Raw genomic sequence first — 25307 nt, 5'->3', positions numbered from 1 at the left:
CCAGAATGGAGTAGGAACAGTTTAGTAATGAATCAAACGCACACCTTCTTGGCCCATCCCACTAATCGATTTTATATCGAAAAACAGACACGTTAAACCAGGCATGTGTGAGTGTATGACAATAGCACAACATAATCTCACGAATCATGATATCACCGTTATGCACGAAATAAAAGACAACGTACGACCCGGTGTCCAATAATTAAACCGTCAATCTAACGACGTATTGAAATATTGTTACAACGCGGACGCACTTGCTGACACTGAATTATTGCGTTTTCACAAGTAAGCTTCGAAATCCACCCCAGTTTCCGGAGCATTCGTTGTCTGGTAATCTCAGCATATACAGATTGATATCTGCCCCTGTGTTCGTCTCTTCGGAGTGAAGCTCGTGCTCCAGAACGCTTCAAAGTGAAAAGAATGCCGACAACCCACGATTCCCTCGCTACGAGAGATATCCCTGGTTTTAGGAATAGGGCGACGTATATTTTGTTCTTGATGTTTTGCGGCGTATACACCGATTCAAGATACACATGATATGTACATACTTCCTGCATATGCATGCCATGAGTGCATACGCCGCTTGACAAGGAAGGTGCAGATAGTCTTGTAAGGCTTTTTAAGTCTTGCACCACCCCTCCATGCTATCCTGCTTTTAGCTAAACAGTTTTGCACCACTAGGATTACCATGTCCTTCCTTTTGAGAGTGTCCTCCGATGTCGCCTAAATGTCCTCCTTCGCAGCTTTTAGAGCTAAGATAGTGTGTAGATTCAAGTGAAAATGGACATAAATGACGCTAAATAGGAAATTCGTGGTTCGAACGAAAGTGACGACCTTTTTTTAGTCAAATGTGAAGGAAAACTGTATTTCTGGAGTCGAGCTGGAAAGTTGAGCTTTATTTTAGTCAACCGACCACGAAGTGGGGAAAATCATTTCTTCTGGATTTTCCTCCGGTATTTTAGGTTTGAAAAAGTGTCCTATCCTTTCCCGATTCCAAAATCTGGTAACCCTATGCAGTATGCACCACCCCTCCATGCTATTCTGGTTTTCGTTGTACAGGCTGGCAGGGTTGTAATGACTCGAGTCACGATTTTCTGATGACTCGAGTCATTTTTTCAAAATACGGAAATGACTCGACTCGAGTCAATCTGTGTATTGACTCGACTTGGACTCGAGTCATTGCGCATGACTCGAACCAAGTCATTGACTCGAGACTCAGACGGCAAAGACCGACATTTCATTGTAATTTCAGAGCCAAAACACTATTGGGATTTCGTCTGTTGGTACTGGTACTTGAAAATGCGACCAGAAACTGCTAAGAGTGAAGAAAATTGGTATATTATAAATGCGAACCATTCGATATCACCAATCAGAGTTATAAAAAGTGGGTTCACCAAGATTTTAAGTGGAAACTGAGCAGTGAACACAGTGACTTGGACCCGAGTCATAATTTCATGACTCGGTCTCGACCCTGTGCTCGTTGACTTGGACTCGGTGGTGAATTGAAATGACTCGACTTGACCCGAGTCAAAACTATAAAAGTGAGGTTGACTTATGACTCGGAGCCTTGTGACTTGGTTACAACCCTGCAGGCTGGGCTAGATTTATGAACGTGATCCGATAATTATGTAGCCCCGATTAAATACTACAAAATAGGCATCGGCAAACATCTGTTAGATAATCTCGACCGATCTCGAATCGTTGGACGGGGCCGTTCACAATTCCATTTGTGTGCCTTGGAGTCGACTTTTATCAAAATACACCAACCAAAACTCTGTCAAGAAAAGGAGTTAGTGTACCACCTAAAAATAGTACATTGAACGCTCTCTCTTTCATGCTGGTGACGTCATATTTTGTGATACGATTGTTGATACACAATGTTCTTTCCAATTCTCTACTAGTTGCTGACGAGCACCCCTGACGAGTGTCAGCCGAAAATATTCGGGTTCATTTCAATATGAATATACTATTCAATTGTATATTGAAGTTCTGTACCTCCAAGAAGCTCTTCAAAATAGAAAAGTTCAATTTTATTGGTCAAGACACGAGCACCAGTGCAATTCTAAAATAAATACTCAAATCACTCACATAGTAACAGTGGAGTTCAGTACAGTACGGGTGTAGGAATAAAGAGAAATTAAATCGATCACTAGCATGTCGAAAGAACACAGACGATATGTTCATTCAAGTCTTAAAAACAACGTAGAGATACAGTTTCGTGAAGTAGTTACAAAATACAAGGATTGCAGAGAAGTCTCATACATACATAAAAGTTTTAGCGACCACAGTACGTGAATTTGACAGAAGAAATCGTTTTATCATTAGTCATTCATCAAAACACTTAACACTGAGAAATCACATACATTTTCTACAGCATCTCCTCTAAAAATGAGATCAAACTCGCACCATAAACACAAGTAAACAAGACACGAAGAATATCAAAACTCGTACCGTAAATTAAAAAGTCACAAATACTAAACGTGGAAATAGAAATATCTAATAAGTAAATTTCAGAAAGGGTGCTTTTTAGTCAGCGATGCCGACTTTGTTCCAGATTTCAATCACAAGATGAAGGTGACACTAATATAATTGTATAGTGTAATCAGAGGAGCGCCCCATGGATGTCACCACTACAGCCTGACTGATTATAATCGCCGATAATATTGAGACGATATCACACTTGAAAAGAATTATCGGTATCGGCTATTAAAGGCAACTTTCGGGACATCACGACACAGTAGTAGGGATTCAGTGAACTATATTAGCAACTGCTAGACAGAGAATATAGATATATTTGATATACCTTGCAGGCATCCAGATACAGTTTTTCTAGTTTAATTCATGCGCAAACATACGAATGGGCTGTAAAGTCGATCAAATAAATGCTATGAAGTTTTGGCTACGAAGTCTAGTCTTAAGCTAGATGCCATATCTTTTGAATATCGTCTAAATATATCAGGTTTATCATTGAAGGTGCTACTCATCACTGAGATTAGCTGATTAAACAAGAAAGTATTTTATATCATTCATTTTTGAAATTTTTCAATCTCAGTCCAAGTATTTTCGGCTACATCATGCCATTGCACAATTGGGCATTTCCCGAGTTGAACACAAGAGGCTGCAAACTTGGTGCGTATCCAAGACATTTCGTCAGCCGTTACCCGCGAAGGCCGCTACTTGCGCCTTTTCCTTTTCGTGACGTTCCTTCATCATTTCGAGAAGTCCGAAATTTAAGTCGAGCCCTTCTTGAGATTTCGAAACGGGAATATCCGCAGAGTAATGCGACGCGGACGACCCGAATTCCGAAGCGTTCGGAGATGGCTCAGGCACCTTGACTTTCGGCTTGGGTATCTGCCTTGAATATTCGATCGCCTGGAGGGAATGTGAATAATTACTTTTTGGCGTATCTCAATCACAAGCTACATCGAAATGATACAATTGACCGCAGAAGATGAGCAAGAAATTTACATTTGGCAATTTTAAAAATTTCTCATTTTAGGACTTGAATGGTTTATATTGGCTACTGTATGTAATTGTTGACGTAATGAAAGAACTCTCTCTCAGAGGTGGAAAGAGTAGTCAGCAATGCTATTCGAGTAGAAGTTAAAGTATTTAAGTAGAAGACGCAATTCCCGAGACATGCCATTCCTAATTCATGTACAAGCAGAATATTAAAGCATCAGAAGCACGCGAGGAAGCAGTCCCATAAATTAGATTTGGTCGAGGGGTGATATAATTTTAGCAGTAAATCAGAGGTGCCTACTTTTGAAATTGCAGGGCGTATCTTTGCAACTGACGCGTAACGACTAATTACACTAAAAATAGGCGTGATTTTCAAAAATAAGTTCAGTTACAGTGACACAGGTGCTATTTCACCCAGTTTTCATGATAATTTCACTCGTAAGATGCAATCATCTCCCAAGCTACTTTCTAGTTCACAAAACGGTGAAAAAAGTAGTTATGTCAAAAAACCGTAAAGTTGCATTGGAACTGGTTTAAAATCATAACCGCTTGAGTTTAAGCTGTGTCAGTAGGCTGGTAGAAGTAATGTTGGCAATTTTCATTACATTCAGAGGTGGTCGAAGTAGTCACCGTCGTTACTATGGTAGAAGTAGAAGTATCGGCGGAATTTCTACTCAAGTAAAAGTAGGAGTGGCGGTTCACAAGTAAGTAAGTAAGTAGGAATCCTACGTCTATTTTTGCCTAAAAAACTGAAAACTGTCAAGTAGAAGCAGACGTAGTCTAAATTCGTAACTACTTCAAAAGTAGTGCGAGTAGGCAAAATCTACTTCAAGTCAGTGTTGGGATCAAGTCACTACCTTCGAGTCACGAGTCAATTCGAGTCATTGCACATTTTGACTCGAGTCAAGTCAAGTCAATCGATTTTCGAAAGTGATTCGAGTCAAGTCAAGTCACTCGATTTTTGGAGGTGACTCGAGTCAAGTCGAGTCAAGTCAAGTCAAGTCAAGTCACGAGTCAAGTCACATTTCAAGTCAAGTTGCCTTTTCGAATGCCTACGCCATTGCATTTTGCTAGCTGTCTGAAATACAGATTAACTGGTCTTTGATTTTGAACCGATGAACGAATATGAAGTTAAATATACACGTAAGACGGCGCTGTATCGCTTACATATACGTAGAAATGCTAAACTACGCAATTATAATGGCATAGCCTCAGTTTATAGTTACCAGCCAATATAAAGAATAGAGAAACGAATTGATAAAATACAATACATTATTCATTTACAAATGGATATGATACAATTCGAGCCTGCGCCAATGGTCGAGGACTATATAAACTATCTCCATATAGACATTTTTCTCCTAAAATACTTTACTGTACTAGTTTACGACAGCGTAAGCTGTAAGCTTCGATCACTTCGTAAGCGGTCAATTTATTTGTGAGAGAGCAATAGAGGCTCAGTAAAACGAACGATCATTGAATGATTGGCCGCTCTCACGGGTTACACCAGCGTTTCGCGAACAATCCGATTGCAAGATACAGTGATTTTTATCGACATCGATTGCTTGATGACTTGAAATTGACTCGTGAATTTTGCTTCGAGTCACGAGTCAATCCGCATTTCTGATACGCCGAGTCAAGTCAAGTCATACGAAAAAGGTGACTCGAGTCTGACTCGAGTCAAGTCATGACTCGAGTCATCCCAACACTGCTTCAAGTACTTCAAAAAGTAGAAGTACTTCGTTACTGACCACCTCTGATTATATTCCAAGTGGAAGTAGCGATTTGCGAGTAATGAAAAAGTAAGTACCGTATTCTAGGCCTAGTTTGTCTAAACATAGAAAACGTAGAAGTGGAAGCCGGTCCCAGCGCAACACCCACCCTCATTCGTTTCTCCAGCATCTCCTTCCTTTTCTTCTCGTCCATGGTGGCGGAAAAGTGGTGCTTTTCGTCAAAAGCGGGCGCGATGTCGCCGTCCGTCTCGTAAATATTTTCCTTCTGTTTGATGACGCCGTTGGTCATGTGCTCTTTACGGATCAGCTCCGCGTACTGCTTCGCACGGTCCGCCTTTTCCATCTGCGTCAACGACAAAAATTGTACTTGCAAACAGTGAATATTATATAAATAATACACATGCCAACAGGAATTCGTGTATAACCTAGAACTAGCACACTGAGCCGAAGCCGTCTGTTTATTCGAAATTTCGTGCCGTTGATATCACATATGCGTACACAATTGTTGATATACAACAATCAATTTCAATTCACTCCAGTTTCTGACGATTACCCCTGATGAATGTCAGCCGAAAATAGTCAGGTTTAGTTCAATACACATATTTGAAAAGATTCTTGGACATACAGAACTTCAATGTACAATTGATTAGTATAATCATTATTCGTATTGAAATGAGCCTGATATTTTTGGCTGGCACTCGTCAGGGGTAATCGTCAGCAACTAGTAGAGAATGAGAATGAACATTGTATATCAACAATCGTATCACAAAATATGACGTCACCAGCATAAAAGAGAGAGCGTTCAATGTACTATCTTTAGGTGGTACACGAACTGCTTTTGTTGACAGAGTTTGGGTTGGTGTATTCTGATAAAAGTCGACTCCAAGGCACACAAATGAAAGTGTGAACGCCCCCCCCCCAACGACGCGACATCTGTCATCTCGATAATTATTCGCACAAATCGGATTATCTAACAGAATATGGCAGATGGCAGAATTAATGGCCTTTGATCGGTCAGCATCAAGCTCAAGCGGATGAGTTATGAATATGCTGTAGAATACGAATATGTTATTCAATCTATATTATACAACGTTTTGAGTCACCTTTTCTCGGGCGCTCTTCAAATCCGGCCCCAGCCCGCCCAGTTTCACGTCTTTCTTCAAATTTTTGTAATCGTTCAGAGTGTATATCTGAAAAAGAGCAGTAGAATTAAGATGTGGTCAGTAACAAAGCACTTCCGCTTATTTGCGGTGCCCAAGAAGGTTTTTCCTACTTGTGATACTTCTACCTTTACTCAAACAGTTTTTTAGGCAAAACGACTCACTTTTTACAATCTAGATTTTGAAAAGTAAAATGTAGTTTTGGGTATGTTTGCATAGAGTGAAGTTGTCATTACTACCGGGCAAAATAGCCCCTGTATCATGTTAACTAAATATATTTTCAAAAATTGTTATCAAAAGAATGACAGCGTATTACGGTTCTTGTTTTAACCCGATCGAAACGGCACACTCATTAATGAGGCCTGAGCGTATTTTCACGAACACGCTTTACTTAATCCTAAATTTCCCGAGTTGTTCTGGTCGTAGACAATTACAACTATTCCAGATGGATAGCTATTATCAATACGCATACGTCGAGCCATAAATAACATATTATACTATCGAATAACCTGTTCAAAATGCAGATTGAATACATAAAAACGTTTTGCGCAAAATTCAATTCGCCACGGCGTTCGCGTGAATGTGCGCGCGTGAGATAAACCAGCGCCCGTGACCTAAATCAGCGCATCGCCGAGACATCAAATTCATTTGCAGATCTTTTCTCCTAACATGCGTTGGTTATGCCCATTGCCCATCTATTGGAATACTTATAATCAATAATTAGTCGCACAGAAGATTCTTTGAACTGGAAGTAAAAATATTTTACGAAATAACATGCGCGGGTTTTAGCAATGTCTTTTCTGTTGCTGTTGAAGATTACGCATATTGAATATTTTTGCTTTTCATACTAATACACCAATACTGCCATGATGTTGTTCAGCGAGCTACAAGATCTCCGCTATTGATATGACAGGAAATTTATGTCCGTAAATGGCTGCACTTCTGGTGAAAATGTTTCACGTCTTTCCCGTAGTAGCCTAGCGAATAAAACGAAATGCACCGGCACATCAAAGCTCCGGTCGCGATTCTGGTATTGAAAGGTATTTTCGTGTCTGCTCGAGATTTCCGTCCACAACGCGCAGGTCATTCATGAAAATTTGACGACCAGCAAAGCCAATGGCATATATTGCGACACGCAATAAATTATTTTACAAAAATATGGTTGAATGTCGATTTTCAATTTAGCGGATCGAGGTATGTAGAGTCTGCGGTCACGAACGCACTTCGAAACTGATTGCTGAGATGCGCGTGTTGTACAACAGCAATGTTAGTTTCAACACATGGCACTAACTCGTACAAAGGATGGACAAGCGATTACATATACCGGCGTTGTGAAATGAATCATTTCAACGTCCGCGATACTATGTTATTACCCAAACAATAACACGCGGTAATATATTTGCTGTTGTGATTAGCGAAGATTCGCTGTTGCAGATTACGCATATCGATTGCTGCTTTTCATACTAATACAGCATTACCAACATGATGGTATTCAGTTCAGCGAGCTACAAGATCTCCAAAGCGCAATCGATATGACAGAAAATTTATGTCCGTAAATGGCTTCACTTCTGGTGAAAATGTTTCAGATCTGGCCCATGGTAGAGAACAAAACCTAAATATGGTTGAATGTTCAATGTCCATTGTCAAATTAGCGAATAAATAGGTATGTAGAGTCGGCGGTCGAGTTGTGCACTTCGAAACTGATTGCTGCGATGCACATGTCGTGATAGCTGGGTTATCAGGATGCCTATTGGTTCAATAGACAGCCCTTGTCTCAAAGCGATTGTCTACATCACCATTGTCGATGAAAGGTTTGCATAATATGACCCGGGGCCTACGATAAGTTATCGTAGGCCCCGTATGACCTAATCTTTCTTCAAATGTCCAGTAAAATAGCAGTGAAACACTGCATTTTATATTGCAGATATGACTACCTGTCAATCCAACCAATATATATTCAGTTCTACTTGTTGTACAAGAGCAAGGTGTGTTTCGATAAAGCACTATCTAGTACTTAGTAACTCGTACGAAGCGATTACATACATCGGCGTCCGGCACTGTGAATTGAATCATTGAATGAACGTCGTCAATACTACAATAACACGCGGCGCGTGTATGTGCGCTGAAAGCGAGACGCCTGGCATCAATCGCGCTATAGCCAACTGTAGCCATCGGTATATCAGCGGTCGTTACAGTCGATTGTATTATCGTAAGAACCTCACTCAGGTCATTTTGGAATCTTGATATTGCTGTGAAATCAGTCAGGCGATGATTCTATCCCGAGCACGTCTATGTATGACGTAGTCGCAAATTCAAAAAGCAAATTCTCTTTTATTTTCAAAAAGTTGAGAACACTTCTTGGTATAGGGGCATCACCTGTTTCTCTCTCGCTTTGAGAGTAGCTCAGTTGGTTAGGCGGTTGTTTCACGATTACAGCGATATATTGGGTGTCGGTTCAAGTCCAGTGGTTCAGATTTTATGAACATTTTTCTAAATGCATTGAAATTTGGACTTGAGGCCGGCCGTTCAAGTAGGGTACTACCTGTAAGTGGAAAAGCATCAAGAGATATTCCCAATTCTAAATCCAATCCATATTGGGATGCAATACTTATCCATAACAAATTATTCCTATGCTGGTATTGGTAATAATGTGTGATAACGGCATTGTTGCAACCACGATAGCACTGCAAATGAGTCAATAGTTGCAAAAGGCATTTACTCAAAATATTTACATATCCTGAGTGGTATTGAAATATGACATGAATCTACTAGATAATAATTAGTTTTCACACCACATTCGCAAAAAGTTCTGGTAGGGTTACCTTATATTTCTTCCTCGTCTTCTCCTTTTCATACTGTTCCACATAGCTGCCGTTATTTTGCGACCTTTGCGACTCATTGTCGGCGTTGGGCGACTGCTTCAATGGAGACTTTGCGGTTGGCTTTAGAATCGGAGGCAGTATAGGATAGCTCTCTTCATGCACATCATAATAACCACCTGGGATCAATTCAATAGTTAGTCGGACAATATACTTCACGGTAGTGTCACTTATTGTAAGGATACCGACTAGTCACAAAGATAATGACTATTGTCTACATATTGAGGACAAAGTGAACGAAGAGACTGTTGGAGGTACAGAACTTCAATATACAATTGAATAATCTATTCATATTGAAATGAATATCATGCTGATTTTATTATCAATACATTATTTAATTGTATATCATTATCGTAAATGGAAGTACTAGAAATAATCAATTATGTGGACAAGTACATAAGGACTACCCAACATCGACAAACTTCCTTAGGCTGAAGGATACCGGAGAGATTTCAAAGTCCAAGAGCATTAAACTGAGACCGATCTATCAAATGATGCCAATGTCCCAACTAGTTATGGACCAACATTCAAAGCACAGGTCAATAGAAAAATTTATGTAAAATAGAATGGAAATTACATATTGTTGAAATAGGGATACATCCAAACGCAAAATAGATCATCTATTCAGTCAGTTTACATTTCCAACATTTAAGTGAGAACCCTTCTTGTGCTCAAAACTATAATGACCAAATGTTTACAGTCATTGCGCGAGGCAGATCCTTGTTTCATTTGAAAGCCCTAGAATCAACAATCATCCAATTGACCAAGCCTATTTTATGTAGGCAAAAAGATTTTCTGTATAACTTACAAATTTCCCATTAGTGCGTTCTAATTCGTGTTTGTTATTGTTTGGTTTCAAAATGCTATGTTACTAGTATCGTACTCTTTTAGTTTGTTATTGTTGCCATCGTTACATTGCGGACTTCATGGTATGTAATTTCTGATTGTTGCGTCATACTTCGCCTTTTTGGTTTTGCTTTTCATTCTGTTTAAATCCCTTTAGTGTGCCGTTAACTCTTGAAAAGAGGCACCCGAAAAGTCTTCGAGTTGAATAAATATTTTACTACAATGGATGTTGTATTGAAAGCTATCTTCAAGTTCTGTACCACAAACCAACTGTTCAGTTTACATTATAAACTATTCGAACTAGCCAAGATATGCCTTCAGGACATGACACACAAAAAAAGCCTTCAACTAAACAATTTATGTAATAACAGCTGATAATCTACAACAGGGGTTCTCAAACTTAACGGGGGTACGCGAGTAACTCTATTTTTGTCGGCACTGTAATCATTTTCTTCCAACAAATTTCAACTTTTATGTGCCACGTCAGAAAAAAAGTTCTAGCTTAATAAATGCATCGTTTTATTTGGGCTTTTAGGGTTTTATGAGACCTAGTTATGGCTTCCAACCGTAAAAATACACTTTACACACAATCGTAAATTGACTTTGGATTTACATTGCTTTTACCGAGTACGGCATGCATGTATATAACTCACAAAGGTTATGCAGTTAAAAAAAGTTTGAGGATCCCTGATCTAGAGTACAAGTGCCCAACTTTATTAGAGTCGTGGCCAACTTTCCGTTTTAAAAATACCATGGTCAGGTTTAGTTATTCCAGAACTACCGAGGGTAGTCAATCGCCAACTACGATCTAATTTACAAGTCACGATTATGTCATAACGACGACAATCTTACTATAATCCGAAGCACGTTACTAATGAAGGTCAACTAAAAGAACAATAAGGCGGAAATATGAATAATATTTTCAACAACTCCAGGATTTTTCAACTAGCTTCAAAATCCTCCTGTGGCCTGCCGGTCAAGAACCACTAATCTATAACTTTCAAAGAGACCCGTCTCCGAAAAGCAGTTCAAAGGAAATTCGGCCGGCATTACTATCGTTTAATCACAAATCCGAACATACACACCATCATTTTCTTTCCCCTCCGGATAAAACCTTGCTCTCTGCATCGAATGCCGTTGAGATTTCGAAGGGGGCGTCGGAGGCAGTGGGACTTGGTACCTATTCAAGCCGTAACCGCTCCCAAATTCGCCATCCAATCCTTGTATAGCGATCGCTACAATTAACAGTTAAAGCTATTAGGTAAAAAGTACGTATATACGACCATTTCCGTATAGAAGTCATTATTGGTACTCAACTTTGAAACTTTTTACTTGAGTACAAAAAGAAGTAGCAAATTTTCAAGTAATAATTATTCCAGGCCTAAGTTTGCCTAAAAACTAAAAAAACCCATTAAATAGAAGTAGAGGCAGTCTAAAATCATGACCGCTCGAGTAAGCAGTGCAAGCAGGCAAAATCTACTTGAGTGCTCCGAAAACGTAGAAGTACTCGGTTAATGACCGAAAAGTGAACCCGCTAGACTCACGTTCATTATCGCCCAAAAAAGTCACCCTCCGGCTGAATTTACTACCGCTGGACTGGTGCGACACAGGCGTGGCAAAGTCGACGGGCGGCGCTTCCCGTTGACCGAAAGGGTTGGTCCACACGTTCGGATTCTGCCTGGGCTGTTCCTGGCCATTTCCGAGGTTTTTTCGTAGCACGTTACCCGAGTCTGGATTGAGGATGTTCGGCTGATACACGTCGGCCGCATATCTGAATCGAATAGTATATTCATTTTGAAAGAAAAACTGAGTATTTTCGGCTGACACTCGTCAGGGTTAATCGTCTCCAACTAGTAGAGAATTGGGAAGAACATTGTACATCAACAATCGTATCACTGCATATCTAAATAAGTGGAATCGAATTTGAAACCAGAGTACCTGTACCGAAAAGATACTAAACGCGTGAATATCGGTTATCAGACCGGAAAAATTTCAAAACAAATTTTGCGGAGCGACGAACTTTCAAATATCAGAATCGACCAATAATATGATTACGACAAAAGTGCAAAGCCTTGCAGGTGTGATTTAATGACAAATTTGCAGCTGTCTTTTTGATACCGCACCAATTATGCAGTATGCGGTAAAACCACCAACTTGATATTGACAGAAATGTGACCTAGCCATACGCTAGACTTCATTATACTGTCAAATGTCGCTACATTGCACTGCCGAATTTGGTCAGATTTTGTTTAACAAGTCTTCATATCTTCCTCATATTACTGGTCTTAAACGGTTTGGTAAAAGGCTTGGAGCGTTGTGATAGGATAATTTGAAAGTAGACCATTGGCTGTATACCCCGTCAGAAAGAGTTAGAAATTATGTTTGAAATATCCAAATCAGTTTAAAAATTGAAAATTTATTGGTGTTAACGGTTTAGTTGTTTTATCACTGTTGTTGGAGCATAGTTCATTTTCTACACCAATAACCTGTAGTAGTGTATGAGGTGAAGAATCACTAATACAATTAAATAATTACAAGCCTTAAGCGTCTTACAATTTCCAATTGAGAACCAAATTGAAATATATTTGGCAGAAAAGTTGACATAGGCTGGACGATGATAGCCACCAGCGTAACATACAAGCGACATGTACTTTACCTAGTCTGAAACGCTTTCATGAGCGGGCTGCTTTGATCTTGTATCGGGCGCACCCTCGGCGAATAAAACGCGTCGTGATTACTGCGAGATGACTCCTGTCCATATTCACCGGGTGACCTACAATAGGAATATGAATTAGGCAGATCCCATGCCAAAGCCTAGAAGTGGGTACCTTTTCAAATGTCCCGGGGAGTATTCCGCCGCTTGCGAAGGCAGGGGGAGATGCTGCCGAACCTTTACGTGTCCTGGGCTCTGTTGCTGGATCGTGTGATTTCCGTCCTGTACAAAATGAACATTACATCCACATGGTAATCGCTATAGTCTTTCGGTTGGTCCAATGATTACTACCTTATTGGATTGGAAAGAAAAATTGGTGGTTCACGTTCAGATTTTGCATGCAGCGATTAATCGTAGGTGGCCACTTCCGTAATAGAAAGATGCAACATTGCGACGGAACTACAATTTGCCGTATGTTTCCAACACTAGCTATCAATATTTGTACGGAGGCAAAGACATAATTCAAAACTATAAAGAAGCAAAGTGTCAACTAGCACACGGCATCCTTACGATATGTCATACCATATTTCCTACTCGAAAACGGCATCAACTTTACTTGTACTCGACTACTTATATGTAGTATTTGTGGGTATGATACCAAATTGAATTATCTGCGTACATCTGCATGCATGCAGTCATTCACATCAAATCTTCTATCCGAGACAATGACAAATTGATACATACTTGATCGAAGTAAGATTGGTATCCGCTATGCGGCGTGTCGTCTATCTGCCTTTGATATTGTGATGCAGCGTTCATTCCAGAGCCTGTTACATATCTTTTAGTTACGTTTGTATCTTCTAGATATGATGTTGATATTACCGTGGTTATGTACGTTGGGTGATGGTCTCTGCTGAATTACTTTGCCCTTGTTTAAATTTCGATTTTTCGCATTTTTCAGTCTTTCAACCTTGAATATGAGACAAGAGTGTGAGCTGTTAACATGGCTCACAATATTAAAATTCTTGATACATGCTACCAGAAATCAAATGTTTCCAAACGAAAGGCATGTATGTTGGGGTTTTCAGACTGTATAGAGACAAGCGTACCTGTTTCATGCGGGTGTGATCAGACTAGTTCACCTTCAAGGTCGTATCGACCATTCCTATCTGATATCGAATACTGTGCATGCATATTTTCTGTACCCCCAGCGTGAGTCCGCCAAACCACTATTGTACCGCCGATACGTAGATGATACATTTGTCATTTTCAGGAATGAATCGGAGTGTGACCAATTTCTCATTCGCTTAAACTCGCTTCACCCGGCCTTGCAATTCACAATAGAAAAAGAACGCAATAACTCATTATCATTTCTGGACGTATTAGTTGAAAAGCGCAATACTAACAAATTTGAAACGTCTGTTTTCAGGAAATCAACATTCACAGGCCAATACCTTCGCTGGAATTCATTTAGTCCTCGGCGCAGAAAAATTAACCTCATAGGCACACTCGTGCATAGAGCGTTGATGATATGTTCGGGTAACAAATTGAGTTTAGAACTTGACTACATCCGAAAAATCTTACTGGATAACGGTTACCCTGAACACGTCATCAGCCGCGGCATGGAGAGGAAATTAACGCAATTCAACGCAGAAAAACGAACAGAGCCCACCGCACGAACAATAAAAGATGTTTATATCCATCTACCTTGGATTGGCCCCATTTCCACCCGCTTTGAAAAACAATTGATTTCTGCTGTCAGTAAGTGTTACAACACAGTCAAAACCAATGTGATTTTTACAACAACACAACTGCTCCCTTCAACACGCAAAGACATGCTTCCTGCACTTCAACAAAGTAATGTAGTGTACGAATATAGGTGCCACTGTGATTGTGGCTACGTGGGAAGAACGTCAAGACGTCTGCAGGACCGCATAAACCAACATGTCCCCAGATTTATCAGAACACGCTCAGTGAAAAGCTCACCCTTAACTCATCCACTTAAGATTGATGCTGATCGATCAAAGGCAATTAATTCTGCCATCGGCAAACATCTGTTGGATGATCCGATTTGTGCGAATAATTATCGAGACGACCGATTTCGAATCGTGGGACGAGGTCGCTCACAATTCCATTTGTGTGCCTTGGAATCAACTTTTATCAAAATACACCAACCAAAACTCTGTCAACAAAAGGAGTTCGTGTACCACCTAAAAATAGTACATTGAACGCTCTCTCTTTCATGCTGGTGACGTCATATTTTGTGATACGATTGTTGATATACAATGTTCTTTCCAATTCTCTACTAGTTGCTGACGATTACCCCTGACGAGTGTCAGCCGAAAATATTCGGGTTCATTTCAATATGAATATACTGTTTAATTGTATATTGAAGTTCTGTACCTCCAAGAAGCTCTTCACCCCCATTATTGCTGTCGGTTTGTTATGTATTTTGGTTGGATGGAAAAATAAAGACTTGCTCTCTCACTCTCTCAGATTAAGGATTCAATTCATTATAAATCTCAAACATGACAATCCGGTTCTACCCAAGTTATGGCAAAGAAACTTCATGAAATATAGCAAAACATGATAAATTTCAACTCCGGTTCAAATTTGGCTTTGAGCTACACATTACACTTGCGCCAATAGAAACATTAAACAATAACCTGATGATTTTTGAGCTACCAGAAATTCGAATTCAAGCGTGATGTCAAAATTTAAGCTTCTAAATTCCGCCTCTTATTAGTCTTCCCTAGGGAAAGGCAAAGCTGTTTCGATTACCATCTCCAATAAATCCGATCTGGTATTTTTTCAACCATACCTATTTCAATACACTTTGTGACAGTGCTGTGGGTTGATCACAACTTCACGGATATCTCATTTCCAGTAACGTATGTACTTTGTACTACATGTTCGTATGCTGAATTACCATTTACCACCAATGGAGGCTTCAGGGCTTCCACAGTGGGAAATCAAATCAAAACTATAACTCCCGTTGATAGATAACAACACTTAGTTGCAAGGAGAGTGCAATTTCAGTATTCGAAATAATCATTACTCACTGCAATGCAAACGAAAAATACCTGTCTAGCCCATAACTCTTCCATAGAATTCGGAGGATATTGGCTTTCGCTTTCGTGATGGTGTGGAACACGCTCCGGAGATTGCTGTAACACATAATCAGGTCAGCACCAACGTCGCACAACCCAAATTGTATTGTACAAACTTGAATGACCGGTTCCTTGATTTCAGACTGCGATCTGGTTTGCAAAAATTCCACCTTTTGATTTCGCTTGCGGTGAAGGTCCAGGTATCCTGCCGAGTTGCTCTTGCGATTTAATCTGAAAAGTACTCGAGTTAGTAGCATGAAATATATAGGTGACGAGTGTCAGCCAAAAATATTCTAGTATAATTCAATATGAATATAATATATTATCATTATTCAATTGAATATTGATGTATAAGTAGTTCGCTCACCTCTGTTTGTTGAGTTCGATATAATCGACATCTGTTGGCCTTGGATTCTTGGGGGGCGTTGGCATTATCGACACCTTTTTCTTCTCTCTTGGTGTCAAAGCGATTAACGGGTCTTTCTTGCCGGTGTAGAAATGTTCCTCGGTCGGCTGCGGCGGAAATGTACGCGGCGACATTGACTTTTTAGAGTTCCTTCGCGGCGGCCTGCTGTAATGCGTGTCTCTGTGGCCGGGCGCGTGGCTTGGGGACGGGATACGGTGCCGGTCGGGCAGGAGTTGGTATCCCCCGATTCGGATTGGCTCCTCGTACCTGGTAATGGGAATGGAATGTAAATTTAAACACAAGTCAATTTAAGAAATTGAAGGATTTTTTAGCATGTCGTTTTGCCATCTTTTCCTGCTGCTTCTCAATAAGAAGGTCTACATTCGTCACAGAAATTACAAACAAATCCAACTTTTGACACCAGCTGTTACGTTATGTGCCTTTCAAGAACAGTAAACCTATACAATAAACTTCCAATACGAATCCAATGTATTTCATCTTCAATAGCAGAATAGAATCACTAACACTGTACGATTATGAGACTACTGGAGATACGGGAACTTGAATACAAGTGCATAATATATTTATATTGAAGTAAACCCGAATATTTTCATCAGGGGTAACAGCAACTAGTAGAGAATTGATAACAACATTGTATATCAACAATAGCATCACCAAATATGACAACATCGGCATCATACGATTCCTATCCAGAGAGCAGGTAGACAAGAGAGTCTGCGGATCACGGATGATATGGTATAAATACAAAGCAAGGCACACCAGCAAATCACGATTGCCACTACTTGCTAGTCCTGCGCACACAATAGTCAAAGGATACCAGCGTAAAAGCAAAAGCATAATTTAATCACCCTTTTTCTTGTTGCTCGATTCTTCTGATCAAGACCGAGTAGCTTTCCGTCCTGGGCGCGGCCAAATCCTGCGGCAACAGCTGCTGGGGATCGACGGGTCGCTTCTCCTCTTCTTCCGAATGATCTGAACGATGCAGGAACAAAGGAAGGATGTCAGCAGAGATGGTCAAACTGGTCGGTGTTGCTAATCACGTAGAAATCGAAGGAATGCAATGAATTTTTGCTAAATTACAAGCACAAATAAGAATTTCTGAGAGGTGTCAAAACCACATGAAAGCTATGAATAGTACTGAAACAAGCAGTTTCAAAAAGCAGTTAATCCGGGGTGGACACTTTTGAAATTACCGGGTGCATCTTCGCTACTGACTCAAAGTGACCAACGACGGTTACAAATAGGGCTGGGCAAAATCGAGTACCTGAGTGATTCGATTCCGAATCACGTAATATGCTTCGAGTCGAGTCCAGTAATCGAGTATCACACCGTATGACGTCATAACAGAATACAATACGTCAAATTTCAAATGTGTACAGTTTATGCCACCACAAAGAATATAATGCCTGTTATCCATCCCACAAAATATACTTTGGTATTTTTTCGACCACACCGATTTCATTCCACTTGGTGACATTGCTGTGGGATGATCATGACTTCAGAAATGTGCTACGTCCAGTAACCTTCGTAGCTTTGTACTATATGTTTCATATACTATGATACCGCCAATCAAGGTTTCAAGGGTTCAATAGTGAAAATTAGTATCAAAACTATAATTCACGTTGATAAATTAACTTTCAGGACGACAAGCGTATAATATCAGTACTCGAAAAAATTGTCTTTTACTACTCGACTCGAATCATTAAAATTAATATTCGATTCAGATTCAAGTACTCGAATCATTGTGCCCAGCCCTAGTTACAAATAGAGCAATCTTCGAAAATAGATAAAGTTTCCATGATAAAGGGGCTATTTCACACATAGAAATAACGCAAGCCAATCCCAAATCTACTTTCCTACTTTACAAAGTGTGAAGTATAAAAAGCAACAGCTTTAGTACTCGGCAAAGGTAGCAGTACTTCGTTAGCGACCACATCTAAACAAAACATCGTCTCACCTGCTTCATGGAGAATCTCCGCCTGCAGCATTTTATTGAATTCTTCTTCGTACAACGCGTTGGTTTGTTGCAACCGGACCGGGTCGGCGCTAAGTCGCGTCGGCGATATACTGCAAGTGCATAGAAATTACAGCGAATATAATAACATGCTTTTACCAGTATCTCGAGTTCACATTGTATTGATTTAAATCGGAGGGGGGGCATTGGGTCAATGCAGTCAGTGTTGGCAGCCAGGTAGAAGTAACACGGTAAATTGCTAGGCACAACGAATGGAAAAAGCCTTTATGACACTACCAATAGGTGCAATTTTAGAAAACATATTCAGTTATCATGATACAGCGGCAATTTCGTGTTAGCTGTTATGGCAATTTCACTCCGAAAAGTGATGCAAACATATCCAAAAACTACTTTTTACTAGATCCAGAGTGGAAAAAGTAATTCGTTCTGCCTTCAAAACGCTTAAGCAGAAATGGAAAACCTCTTGAAGCAGTGCAAGTAGACAAAACCTACTTTGAAGCACTTCGTTACTGAGAACCTTTGAATAAAATCCAAATGTGCAGGAAAATGACGTGAAGAACATTTTGATCAGCAATACTGGTAATACAATCTATCAATAGCAATAACCCATCACAACTACTCCCAATTCTCATTACTACTCGAGAATGATCCAAGGCCGACCCGTACCACTACCAGGCGGCGCACGTGTGATTCAAAATAAACGTAAAGAGAGATCCCAAAACCCCCACCTTCTTGGGTTGAATTTCAGCGAGTTTTCCCTGAAATGGCGAGGTCTGCAAGTAGAAAAGAGGAATCACGCATCAGTAACCAAACATCATTCTCATTCCAATGCCGGGAATTCATGTTCTTGCGGCGTTATGTGACTGCATTTTGAAACAGGTCCGCAACTCTAACCTACCCTTAGATGCCAAATACGGCAGCCAGAGGTGGTCAGCAAAGAATTACCTCTATTTCTTCAGATTGCTCAAGTAGATTTTTCCTTTTTGTATTATTACTGAAGTGGTTACGTTTTCAGACTACTTCGACTTCAACTTGAACAGTTTTTTAGAAAAACCTACTTACTTTTACACGCTGAATTTTGAAAAGCATACAGCTGTTTTGGGACTGCTTTAAGTCACTTTTATGAGTAAAATTATCAGAAAAACTGCTTGAACTATTCCCCGTATCACAGTATCTGAATATCTATTCGTAGATTGCTCATATTTGTAGTGTCATTTGGTGTTACTCGCAAAGATGCACCCTGAAATTTCTTCAGGGCCACCTCCAATTAATGGAGAAGAGTGTGCAAAATGCAACCCATCGACCAAATCTACTTGTGAGACAACGTCCAAGAGTACTTTTTCTTATGTTCAATTTCTAATTCTACATCTACTTGCAATTTTGACACGTCATTACAATTTCTACATCTACTCGTAATTGAGTGGAGGTTTAACATGTTACTTCTACACTACATCTACTTGGGTAGCAATACTGGCTACTTTGATCACCTCTGGCCCACAACACAAGATCTCTAAATTCTGCAAATATTGCAGACTACGACACAGACTCTGTGGCACCATTAGCAAAGCTAGACGTTTGCTACCATAAAAGTCACCAGTCAGCCGTCCCCACCAAAACATATGTCAACGCGACTTCACCATAACAAATACCAACACAATATTCCATCACACAATACGAAACACGGCTTACAACTGTCACGCCTATTTTGCGCAAATAGATAACCAACAAGCAAAGGTTGCAGTGTCGCTCGTGTAAAACGTGTAACGTGCTATCGTAGGTCAAGATAGCACAATAACAAGACTGGTCTTTACATAGTAAGGCGTAATTCTGACATAATCCAGAACAATGGGATACGCTCCACACAACTTAACAAAGCCAATGTTTACGCTGGAAACAAAACCCTGATTATGACTCTAAAGCTAGCACAAGGCGAATATGTACATTGTACATAAATCAATTGGTGCAAACAAAATGTTGAGTAAACCATCACAAAACGCGCTTTACCACAACACCTGTCAAGCACAATCATACTGTGTACTGTGCGATACCCTGTACGTATCAAAAGTATTATCATCACTACAGATGAGAGCCCATCCAAAGCATAATAAATAAATCCTCTGGTCAAGGGCATATGTAATAGGGATTACCAGTACCACAAATTATCATATTTATGACGAGCCTCAGGCTTTGAGATCCATTAGTGACTTTCAAGCCGCTTATGGATGAGGAAACTATGAACAGATGTTGACCAACTGGAGTATTTTGAGCTTATGCAGACTACAAACAGATCATTGAAGTTATACACTCGAAAAAGTAGCGTGCAACTGCATATATTGAATAACTACACATTGTTTATCAAGAACAACAAAATTGTTGTAAATCTACAAAATTTTGGTGCCAAACATTTTATCAGTACCCGAATACTGCTCTTCAAGATGCCGAAATTTTTGATTATTATAACACCGGGATGCATGTTAAATGTGACGCAAATTCGTCATACTGTTGAAGATTATGGGATGATAGAACAGATAAGTAGTCCCTTTTCAATTAATAATAAAGCCACAAACGTTTGATATTCCAAGATGTGCCTGCATTTCGATTTCAATGAATAATCTCAATATATGAAATCAAAAATCTGCAACCATGATATTGTCCTACTAGTAACAAAATGTACAATGCACCAGTTCGATACTCCGCAAATGATAGTCACGGTACATTATCAATCAACAAAATTGCACAAATGTTGACTTACGATCCAGGCGAAAACAGTCCTTTACGGTGAACGACAATGGCACCACCACTTGGGACACTACCCGGAGTCTCGTCTAAGCTGTCTTTAAATCTGCCATTATAAAGACATTTCCAATTGATTAGATCATTACAAACTATTACGTATATAAAAATAGGAAGTATACAGCACATTTGAGAGCAGAAAATTGCGCGTGTCAATCACCCGTTATGCTAATATCGCATACCATTACTGTGACATTGTTTTAAATTATGGTAGACGCAGCATATCTTCAACACCTCGCAACCCGAAATTACGATAAGATTATTAGTTCTACATGTTCACTATACTTTTTGATCATACACGCTATTCCACTCATCATTCAAAACTTTGAGAGACGTGTCACACAATCCATCGTAAACCTTGTAAGGGTTAACTACTGTAACAAAATCAACCCAAACCATGGAACTTACCGCGACGCATCTCGATAGTTTTCCTTGTGTTCTGGACTTGCCGTTTTTCGTGTTTCTTGCCGGAAGTCTGGATTGTACCTCAAATCTGCATATTTATCTTCTCCTTGCGTGGCGGGCATATCAGATGGTGTTTTATTTGAAATATTGCTCTTTCTTCCGCTGCCAAAGCAAATACTAGATTAGACACAAAATATGTAAAGAGACATTGTCCTGTTGTCAGAACTTGCAAATAATTTCCAATAAAATGAGTATATATTCCATTTATTTCAATCGAGTTGCCTGTAATTCTTCTAAAACAATGTGTAAATTTGTAATTATAAATGACAAATACCTAAGTGCGGACGATGCCATAGTAATCCCATCTCCAAAGGATTGGTAATTCAACGAGTCTGCTACGATAGTACGGTCATCATCTTCTTCACCAGAGACAACAAAATCTTCAGAATCGTCTAATCTCATCTAGAAAACAGTGGGAATAGCGAATAGTAGCTCCAAGCACAAGATACCTTGAATATGAGACGCCACGACTACAGTATAACTGACAAGCTTTATCTACACTGGAAGACGACTAAACAGATAAGATAAGTCCTTCTTAGCTGTATTTCGAACATCCAATGATTTAAAAAAGTAAATATCATCGATGTGCAATCACAGTAGCTTATCTCCATTTTTCAAAATCTGGCACATCTTGGCCATGGTTATGTTTCTCAGGACATAGCCGAAAGAAAATGAAAACTTCACAAAGACCAAATTTTCTCAAATTGTGTATAATGGATGCAACTGCGACAATATATTCAAAAGCGCACAAGTACAACACACACACGTCTACGTCGTCCAAATATCATATGATCGACCGAAAAGATCATCGGTCCATCAAATATGCCGGACCTGATGTGTGGAACAGTATCCCGCCGACCATCCGACAGTCGACGAGCCTGTCCACATTCAAGTCGAAATACAAGCAATTACTACTAAATGAATACTAGTCCATCCTCAAGATTACCGAACCACGACTGACCTATTGATCTCGCCTTCCATGACATGCCACCCCATTTTTGTTGCTTGCTTTTTTCTATACTATCTTCTTTACTTTTCATTCAGTGTGCATGCCTCCTCTTTACATCGCCTAGGCCAACGTGTGTGTCTGATTCCATAGACTACTCCAAGTCGCTTCGAAACCTTCCTATCTTTTCATTATATCGCATTTTGTGGTGCATTGAACTGATAAAATTGCTAATAAACCAATGATGATGGTGGCCAAAGAGAAAGTGAAAGATCTGAAATCTACCAGTAGTTTCAAAAAGTGGATTTGATTGCATACTTTCAGTAATGTAGTTAATCTGAGAGGGCTATACTTTTGGAATTGGACTACGGATGTTTGCAACTAATGTAAATTGACTATTTTACACTATAATTAGGTGCAACTTTCAAAATTATATTCAGTTACCATGACACAGGGGGAATTCCGTCCAATCATTATTACAATTTTCCTCATATCAGCGATGAAATCTTATTCAAAAAACATTTTCTTCTTTGCAAATTCTACAGTGAAAAAACTAAATAGCGTTACTTCAACCGTTACGTAGAAGTGGAGATGGTCTTCACACAAAACCTGCCAAGAAAAGAGTGACCAAGCAAAACTATGAGATATGATGGTCACTTTTAACATTCCATATCACCCACACATACACCGCTCAACCTAACATGCTCAGATTGCTTACTTCATTTGGAATTGGTGTGGGCTTCGTCACCTCTACGTCAAGCGAATCTTGTACCATTATGGATGCTTGTTTCATGCTGGGTACCGGGGTTTCTGCAAATACCAGTCAGTAACAGCATCGTAAATATATACCATGCAGTACCTTAGTTCTATACTCAATGTAACTCACTCCTGTAGAAATTGTTGTGAGAGACGAAGAAATTATAGCAAAAACTCATACACTGTTTGCCTTTTTCACATGAATTGTGAATTGTATTGTTTGGAATCAACAGGTAGCCTACCCAATTGAAATAGACATTGATCCCACAAGTACAAGTTCCGGGGTTGGACATTAATTGGAAAAACACCTAATCAATCAATCCATTAATTACTAAAAGTTGATTTTTTTATCATAATAAATAGATCATAAATAGGAGAAACAATGGAAAAATGATAACCGAGCTGTAATGAAGGGATACAAAATCATCAAGTTAACTACATCCTGAGTATAACAGAAGTAAAGTCCTGGTCGAATTTAGGAAGTAGATACCGGTATATAATATAATCGATTCCTAACTAAAATAAGAAGTAGGTAACACTAAATCGCAGGGCATCTATTTTCTAAACAACAACAGAATTTTACTTGAAAAGACTATTGGAGGTACAGAACTTCAATATACAATTGGAAAATAGATTCATATAGAAACGGCTGACACTCGTCATGGGTAATCCGTCAGCAACTAGTAGAGAATTAGAAAGAACATTGCATATCAACAATCGTATCACCAAATATACCAGCATCGGCATTCCATTCCGTATGATCGAGGCGAAGAGATCGCTTAAGCTCAAGAATTTCACTTATTTGCAGAGATGTTGCAGGTATAACACGGTTGGATTTACTCTGTGAAAATTACTCTGACAATGTTATCTTTATTTCAATTAGCTACTATTTTGCACTAATAAGCTTTCCAGCTTAATCCTGACAAAGTGCACATCAATATTCACTTCGACACTTACTGCCAGGATCCTGATTCACGCTAGATTTGCTGTTACGTCTCTTGCCTTGTGAAATGGTTCGACTGTTTTCGCTTTTTTCCTGAAGCTTCTTCAATTCGGCGGGATCAAAATTTTCGCTTAACCTTTCCAGGCTGAGATGAAGTTCCGCTTGGACGCTGTCTGACAGCTGGCCATCGTTGGCGGCTTCTGTCTCAATGGAGTCGGCTGACAAGACGCTGACGCCACTTCCGATCAAATCTGCAGAGATATGCGGGGGTCAGAATGTGCATGTGTGGCGATAACGAACACAATAGACTACTATCAAGGACTTTGAGCTATGGCTAGCGTACGTATTCCAAACCAATTTTTTCTTAGTGAGATGAAGCTACAGTAGGCCTACTGGTAGTAAATTGATTGACTTCAAAAAATACAACAATTGATTAGCGCCATATTTATAAGATATAGAACGATATATGCCCGTATAATGTGACCAGCTGACTTAATGACCTAATATTCATATCGCTGGCCACTACTTCACTGAATTATTTTTTCTTGTTTTGAAAATAAACTTCAGTCTGTCTGTAGATAATGATATAACACTGGATGGTCATTAAAAACCGTCCATTTCTTATTATTGAGCTTGACACTGGACTAGACATAAGGCATATCTCACCTTCTTCGTTATTTCCAGTCAACTTCAACTCAACACCCGTGGTATGCTGGTCATCGTCAACAACTGGCCTCTTCATAGTCCGACCACTGTTAGTCACAAACTCCTCCTCATTTACGATTGGTTGAGGGTGTGGTAGTTGCACACGATACGTATCCTGAACGAAGTATCATACGCTTTGAAATTGAACCGTATCTGTCGCAATCTTGTGTTTTACGAACGGGAATGGACAAGTTAAAGTTAGATATGTATTATGAGCTTCCATAGCCTTTTCACTTCTGTAGTTAAGCGCATCGTTGAAGACCAACACGAACGTGATTTCGAAAAAATCAAGCAAATCACATACCATTGCACAAATAGATTCCGAAATCTCTCTGCTATCGCATGGCGTGCAAGCGTAAGGTTCTTCGCAACGGCCAGTCGCTTCACTTCGTTTCGCCCCAACAACGTTCAAAACATTGAGTAATCAGAAAAAAATATCGCGAGCCCTTGCGAC

General features: G+C 39.7%; 1 protein-coding gene across 2 annotated transcripts; it reads right to left on the bottom strand.

The window, feature by feature from the left end:
* Positions 1-2986: 2986 nt before the first annotated feature.
* On the bottom strand, positions 2987-25307 carry LOC145451098 (uncharacterized). 2 transcript variants are annotated; one of them, XM_080329584.1, is made up of 23 exons: positions 25158-25307; positions 24815-24968; positions 24163-24399; positions 23168-23259; positions 21778-21905; positions 21447-21605; positions 20998-21087; positions 18974-19018; positions 18228-18337; positions 17119-17242; positions 16211-16516; positions 15960-16074; positions 15817-15900; positions 13616-13703; positions 13478-13560; positions 12909-13015; positions 12737-12853; positions 11625-11851; positions 11166-11315; positions 9178-9353; positions 6299-6385; positions 5344-5538; positions 2987-3372 (listed from the first exon to the last, which is right to left on the bottom strand). In XM_080329584.1, exons 1-23 carry the CDS (start codon positions 25158-25160, stop codon positions 3151-3153), a joined length of 3099 nt encoding a protein of 1032 aa, XP_080185710.1. In that variant the 5' UTR covers positions 25161-25307; the 3' UTR covers positions 2987-3150. The 2 variants fall into 2 exon arrangements, with proteins under 2 accessions (XP_080185710.1, XP_080185711.1); XM_080329585.1 differs by having other exon boundaries at positions 24208-24399.

Source organism: Botryllus schlosseri, chromosome 11, assembly GCF_051294905.1.
Source record: "Botryllus schlosseri isolate E-star chromosome 11, Bs_hap1, whole genome shotgun sequence".
In the NCBI taxonomy this organism is placed as follows: domain Eukaryota; kingdom Metazoa; phylum Chordata; class Ascidiacea; order Stolidobranchia; family Styelidae; genus Botryllus; species Botryllus schlosseri.
This window is presented reverse-complemented; position numbering and strand designations above follow the sequence as displayed.